The sequence below is a fragment of the Brassica napus genome (assembly GCF_020379485.1).
Source record: "Brassica napus cultivar Da-Ae chromosome A5 unlocalized genomic scaffold, Da-Ae chrA05_Random_42, whole genome shotgun sequence".
NCBI lineage: Eukaryota > Viridiplantae > Streptophyta > Magnoliopsida > Brassicales > Brassicaceae > Brassica > Brassica napus.
This window is the reverse complement of record NW_026014039.1, coordinates 1-6,764: the sequence shown is the minus strand read 5'-3', so window position 1 is coordinate 6,764 and position 6,764 is coordinate 1. Positions and strand designations below refer to the sequence as shown.

General features: G+C 38.0%; 1 protein-coding gene and 1 pseudogene across 1 annotated transcript; both read right to left on the bottom strand.

Moving 5' to 3' along the window:
- Positions 1-313: 313 nt before the first annotated feature.
- On the bottom strand, positions 314-3,665 carry LOC125594315 (E3 ubiquitin-protein ligase IPI1-like). The gene is made up of 6 exons (XM_048770574.1): positions 3,196-3,665; positions 1,847-2,019; positions 1,670-1,725; positions 1,566-1,591; positions 1,091-1,484; positions 314-1,018 (listed from the first exon to the last, which is right to left on the bottom strand). The coding sequence occupies exons 1-6, from the start codon at positions 3,395-3,397 to the stop codon at positions 631-633; spliced, it is 1,239 nt and encodes a 412-aa protein (XP_048626531.1). The 5' UTR covers positions 3,398-3,665; the 3' UTR covers positions 314-630.
- Positions 3,666-5,309: 1,644 nt separating this feature from the next.
- LOC125594316 lies at positions 5,310-6,694 on the bottom strand (annotated as a pseudogene).
- Positions 6,695-6,764: the final 70 nt, after the last annotated feature.

Genomic DNA, 6,764 nt, shown 5'->3' with positions numbered 1-6,764 from the left:
TTATAAATATATTTATCGTCCCCCAAGTTTTAATCATTGCCAAACGACCCCAAACTTTTGATATGTGAACTATAACTCCACCTTTCTCTTTTCATTGAGACTATAAGAACCAAAACTCCAAATTTGCATGCAACAAATAAGTATCTCGTGTGCAATAACACAGAACAATCCCAGTGAAAGTATTAGAAGAGTGAATTGCCATTTTCAAAACATGATTTTGTTTCTCTCTATTTTTTGTTGTCACATTGACTATAGTATTGGTAACTTGTCCTTGTGATGGGCGAAAGTCAGAACTTAGATTGTAACTTGTCAATAAGAAAAAGTTATGTTCCATTAGGGTATTTCACATGGATACCCACATTGTAGCCACATAACAAAAGCAAAGATCAAAACCACCTTATGCTAACCCGGACCCAAACCGGCTCGAACCGCATGGTCACCACCAAACAAGGGAAGTAGCAGTCTCTCTCCAAACCCCATTACATACCAATTCTTTTGTGTTTTTAAGATTATCAATTCATCACATAACTTTGAGCATGCAGGTTTTTTCTCAAATATCAAATTCCCAATTGTTTTCTTTTTATGTTTTTAGGGTCCAACGTTCATGAGAATTGCCTCTCACCGGCTGGCTTACGATGATCCTCCTCCGCCGCCATGCCTCTGAAGGAAGCTTCCTGCTCCTTCATTATAAGAAGATGTCCAAATGGATGGTTCTCTGTCCATCTGGTTAACCGGGTACGCCTGTTGCAACGGCATATAAGGCTCCCTCTCCCATATGTTAAACCGGAGAAACCCGCTCCCCCCTGCCTGATCCGAAGAAGAAGAAGCTGATCCTCTACTGGGCCTCCGTCCAGAGGGGAATACAGGCCCACGAGAGACTACAGGCGAATCAGGTTGTTGGTGTGACTGTGCAGTGGACTGTTGGTAATAGGCTTGAAGAGCTTGCGTTCTGTCTCTTGTCCGAGCGTTGCTTCCCGGAAAAGGCGGTGCCACCGAGCTCCCTGCTCTACCACTAGAACTGCAAAGACCACCACCAATATAAGGCTTTTAATAATTCCACTTTGAAGTCAAGACAGAGAAGATATGTTACCTGTGAGTTTGACCATGATATGATGGACGCATGAACTGCGGCGGTCTTGGTCCGTTGGCTCGGGAAGTCCTTGCAGCAGCTGGTGGCGGAGTGGGCTGAGTTGGACTGCCCACGTTTGGGACAGAAAGGGAGAAGTGCTGTTGCGGTGGAGGTGGAGGGGAGGGATAATCCCAGCCGTGATAGTGTGGATCAACAGGGAAACCATAAGGAGCTGGGACTTCATTGGAAACCGATGAGCCGGTGTTCCAAGTGAAAGTTGAACTCTCTGAAACGCCTCCAGTGGAAGAGGAAGACGAATGAACCGGGCCAATGTAGGTTACGTATGGACATGGGTGACCTGCTGTTGGCGCTGCTGGTTCTGTAAAGTAGCCTTGCTGGCTGAAAAGATCGTGATCTGTACCATTGTGTCAAACTCAAATAGTCAATAAACCAAAATGCCAGAAACGATAAATAAACCAATATGACAATGTCTTACACGAACTCGGCGAAAATTCTCCATCACTACAAAGTTTTAAGAGAGATTCATTAGCAAACTAGTGTTAAATTACGCAATGATTATTTTGCAATTCGTGTACTTACTCGAAAGAAGGAAGACGCGCTGAACTTCCAAATGGGCACCAGTGAACTCCAAAAGCCTGCAAAGATACATAAACACAGGCATTTTCGACAAGGAACTTAAACAATTAAAAGAATTAATCCTCACCATGGAAGGCAGAGGAGTAAGAAGTAAGAACTTTGGGAGGGATATGGGTTTACCACTTCGGAGTAGCCTCCGATATCAAAAAACTCATCTTCATGAAACCAATCCTCGACATTAAATTCAGGGTGTGAACGGCAACCGTTTGCGTAAAGCCACTGGCCTTTCTCTATTTTCCGACAGTTTGGGCACTGCATCACGCCCTTTGCGTTGAAAGCTGAGCCAATACAATCTAGAAAAAGGCAAACGAAACAGATGTGAAGTTAAATAACTTTAGCTGGAAAATACAATCTATAAGGAAACTAGACAAACTTATAAATTTTAAACACACAGGGATACTCCTATCTAGACATCCTCGTCAAACAGTGAAACATAGACTGAAGAAGTAAAGCCTCATATCAACTTTCAAGTTAACCATTCCCTGGTGAGCTAATAGATGCATCAAACAAGGAGGAGAGTTCAATAAAACAAACTTGGCATTTCTAATGAAACAGCCCTACTCAATGCTATCTGCATAGCCTCACCAAAAAAAAAAAATTTGACCAAATCATGATTTTACATAAACCATGAACAGAGTAGTTTCAAAGCTCACCAATGAACAGAGTAGTTTAAAACTTTATAACACACAGATAATCCTATCTATACATCCAAGATTGTCAAACAGTGAACAAAGACTACGAAGCAAAGAGACTCATATGAACTTTTCGAGTTAATCATTCCCTCGTAAAACAACACTAACGAAGAGAGCACATAATGCTAATTACGGCTGAAACACAATGTGGTGAGCTAGTAGATGCATCAAACAAGGAGGAGAGATCAATCACACAAACTTGGCATTAGTAATCAAAGAGTGATCATCAAGCCCTACTCGATGCTATATGCATAACCTCTCAACAAACAATTAGAGCAGGTAATGATTACATCAAGCATGAACCAATTAGTTTCAAAGCTCAATACCCACCAAAGCTCATAACAACCAAAAGGGTCAACATCTAGCCACAAACCAGAACGTAACAGAACAATAATTCACCAAACCGAATCAAACCAAATCATGATTACATAAACCATGAACAGAGTGGTTTCAAAGCTCAATATCCACCAAAGCTCATAACAACCAAAAGGGTCAACATCTAGCCACAAACCAGAACGTAACAGAACAATAATTCACCAAACCGAATCAAACCAAATCATGATTACATAAACCATGAACAGAGTGGTTTCAAAGCTCAATATCCACCAATGATCAACTACAACAAAAAGGGTCACATCACACAGACAATGGTAGCCACAAACCAGAACGTAACAGGATCATAATTCACCAAACCGAATCAAACCAAAAGGCAGATCTAGAAAATTCAAATTCAAAATTAAATGATTTTTTCAGACAAAACTCAAAACCGGAACATACCAAGATGAAACAGGTGGCCACATTGAAGATTAGCCCACGCTCGATCGCCGTCTTTAGCAACCGTATCGAGACAAATCGAACACGCAGCCGAGCCAAAGCCATCTCCTTCGTCGCGAGGATCTCCTCCATCAGCGGCACCACCTTCGTGGGCCAGATCAGTATCGCCGAAATTGAATTTGTTAAGCTTATTGCCTAAACCCATAACCAAAATCAAATCCAATCAAATCTCAAAACCTTTTTTTTTCTCGAGAGCTCGAATCAATCACGACACAATTCAATTCACACCAAAAAAAAAAAAAAAATTCTCCCTCCCCTCAATTCCTTAAGCTTTCAATTTGATTGATTTAAAACAGAATATGAATCTGTGAAGTCACAGCCAGAGACCCAGAAGAAGGAAAGCCAAAGAAAAAATTTGAAGTTTTTTTTTCTCTCTCGGGTTATGTTTTGTGTGAGGAAAGATTGAACGCTGTCCAAATATTCGAAACTTTTGGACGGCTCAGATTTATTCTGACGGATTTGTCTACTTGACATCACCTTCTTATTACCTATTTCCTTTTTTTCTCTCTTTCTAATACCACCTTGGTAATTTAACATTCTATTTTGGTATCAAATTTTAATTTTCATCATTTTTGTGTCTTTTAAGTTTAAATATGAATAAAATAATCATATCTGGATTTGTTTCTTATTCTATTTTGTAAATTAAATTTATTTGATTAAATTTAAATTACAATGATCACACAATAAAAACATTGATACAAATATAGATGAATTTAAAACGAGAGTTAAGACATTGTTATTTTCCTGAGGTTTTACATTTTTGTTGTCTTACTTAAATTTGATAACACTATTTTCCTAAAAAGTTCAATTAAATTAAAAGATAGATTTAATTAAGAAAAATAATGTGTTTTTTTTTAACATTGGATAATTATATTTTCTTAGGAAAACTTGTTTTCAGAGAAATGATAGGCATAAATTATTAAGGAAGTGTACTGTTTCAATCTAGTACAACTGAAATAAACCAATCTAGTGGGCCAATTTCTACGGCCATCAATGATGTGTAGGCCTGGGCTGGATTCAGATATCCGGAAAATTTAGGGTACAGGATCCAGATCCGTCGGTTTTGTTAATTTAATATTTAGATCCAGATTTATGGTTTCTGGATACTTGAAATTCGGATATCCATCATGTGGATATTTGGATCCGAATCTGTTAAAACAATTTAAAATAAATATATTTTTATAAATGACATTTTTTTAATAATACTTAAATCTAATATTTATTTAAGATTTATATATATATATATATGGATAATATTTTAAAAATTAAAATATAATATTATAAGACTAATTTATGTATACATATTAATATATCAAATATAAATATCAATGAAATTTAAAATTTTAATATATTTTAAAAATACGGATCTAGATCTAAAAGTTAAGATATTCAGATTCGGATTCGGTTTTGACGGATCCAATATTTTACTATCTGATTCAGACACCTCAAATATCATATTTTCGGAATGGATCTCAAATTGGATCCGGATCCCGGATAATAATCTCAGGCCTAATGATGTGCATTTTGCTAGTCAAATATAATCAAACCTTAAAAAATATCATCAAACCTTTTAGTCAAGTTGCTTTTTCTAACTGGCGATTGAATGTGACAGCTTTGTGGGAGAAGGCGAGCATCTCCATCTCCACTCCATAACTTACTATAAAATGGAGTGGAAAATGAAGTAGTGAAGAAACAAAAAAGTGAGTACTCCATAAATAGAGAGATTTTTTATTTTTTGTTCATACTCCATTTTTTTGTTCATACTCCATTTCTCACTCCATTTGTGGAGTAAATTATGGAGTGGGGATGGAGATGTCTTAAACGATGAAGGGAGCTTAGTGTGAGCTTAATAGAAGGAGGGAGCCACTAATCCTACTTTTCTCGAAGGAGATTAAGTGTTGGTTATTTCTCTCTTTTCTTTTGTTTACTCTGCAAAGCTACAATATTTTTCTCCCATGAATTTTAAGATCGTTTGCAACTTTGCATTATGTTTTAATTTTTAACACATTAAATACTTGCATAATATACATACGCTGACACAGATTGACACAAACTGATAAGAATGTAAAAGATTTTTTCTGACAAACACAATTCAACAATAAAAAAATGGTACACCATATAAAATTCATTTTCTTGTCTCAGAAGAAAAGAAGATGAACACAACAAAATGTATTTCGATAATACATATCCTGATTTGAAAATATGAAAATATCCAAATAGGAATGCAACACTAGTTGAAAGATGAGAGCAAACAAAAATAGAGATTAGGCGTAGTAGTTCAAACTTGCTTTCTTCTTGGCCTGGACTTGGATGATACCTTCATTGAAGTCCTCATGGTTCACCTGACAACACATACCACGATAACAGAGAACCCCATGTTTATAAACCAGACAAAACTTTCATCATAAAGAAACGTAAAACCATGTATATTCTTACCTCTGTGGCATCACGGCGAAGAGCTAACATGCCAGCCTCTACACATACTGCTTTCAGTTGAGCGCCATTGAAATCATCTGTCGATCTTGCAAGCTCCTCAAAGTTGACGTCTGGGTGTACATTCATCTTCCTCGAGTGGATCTGTATTCATTCAGTTCGGGTTAGTTGAGTAATGTGAGCTAAGAGTCATGTTCATAAAATTTGAGAGACAAACCTGCAAGATTCTGGCTCTTGCTTCTTCTGTTGGATGTGGGAACTCAATCTTCCTGTCTAATCGACCAGAACGCATGAGCGCTGGGTCCAGAATATCTGCACGGTTAGTGGCTGCAATCACCTGAAATTATTGAAAGGTTAGACTGTTACTGCTGCTTTGTGGGGCGCTATATAGACAGAGTATGACTAGTTCCTACTTCCTAGAATAAAGAAAGACTCTCACCTTAATACGCTCATCGCTACTGAATCCATCAAGCTGATTAAGTAGCTCCAACATAGTCCTCTGCACTTCCCTGTCTCCACTTACTTCACTGCACTCCCAGCCAAAGAATATAGTCAGTGAGCTTGTAGAAGAACTGAATCAGAAAAGATTTATATACCTGTCAAAACGCTTGGTACCAAATGGCATCGATTTCATCAATGAAGATGATGCATGGAGCTTTCTCTTTCGCTAGTTGAAAGGCATCACGGACAAGTTTTGCTCCGTCTCCAATAAACATCTGCATGCACACATCCGACACAAACACAATTTTGAAGCTCTGTGGATGACAGGCAAAGTGTATTGATTGTCACACTACAATATATTATTACTCATATATACCTGGACCAATTGAGGACCTGCCAATTTTAGGAAGGTGGCATTGGTCTGTGCTGCACAGGCACGTGCCATTAAAGTTTTACCAGTCCCTGGAGGGCCATATAAAAGCACTCCCTTCGGTGGACGAACACCCAGCTTCTCGAAACGCTCCTTGTGCGTCATGGGGAGCACAATTGCCTCTACAAGCTCTTGGATCTGTTTCCCAAAATTAACTCACTAAGATTCAATACGCAACACACAGAAGCAATTCAAGCAAGCGAATAAA

Coding starts and splice junctions, on each gene's coding strand:
- LOC125594315 (XM_048770574.1), bottom strand. CDS start 3,397: ATGGGTTTAGGCAATAAGCTTAACAAATTCAATTTCGGCGATACTGAT. Junction 2,020..3,195: donor TGGCCACCTGTTTCATCTTG/GTATGTTCCGGT, acceptor GCCTTTTTCTAG/ATTGTATTGGCTCAGCTTTC. Junction 1,019..1,090: donor TATCATGGTCAAACTCACAG/GTAACATATCTT, acceptor TGGTCTTTGCAG/TTCTAGTGGTAGAGCAGGGA.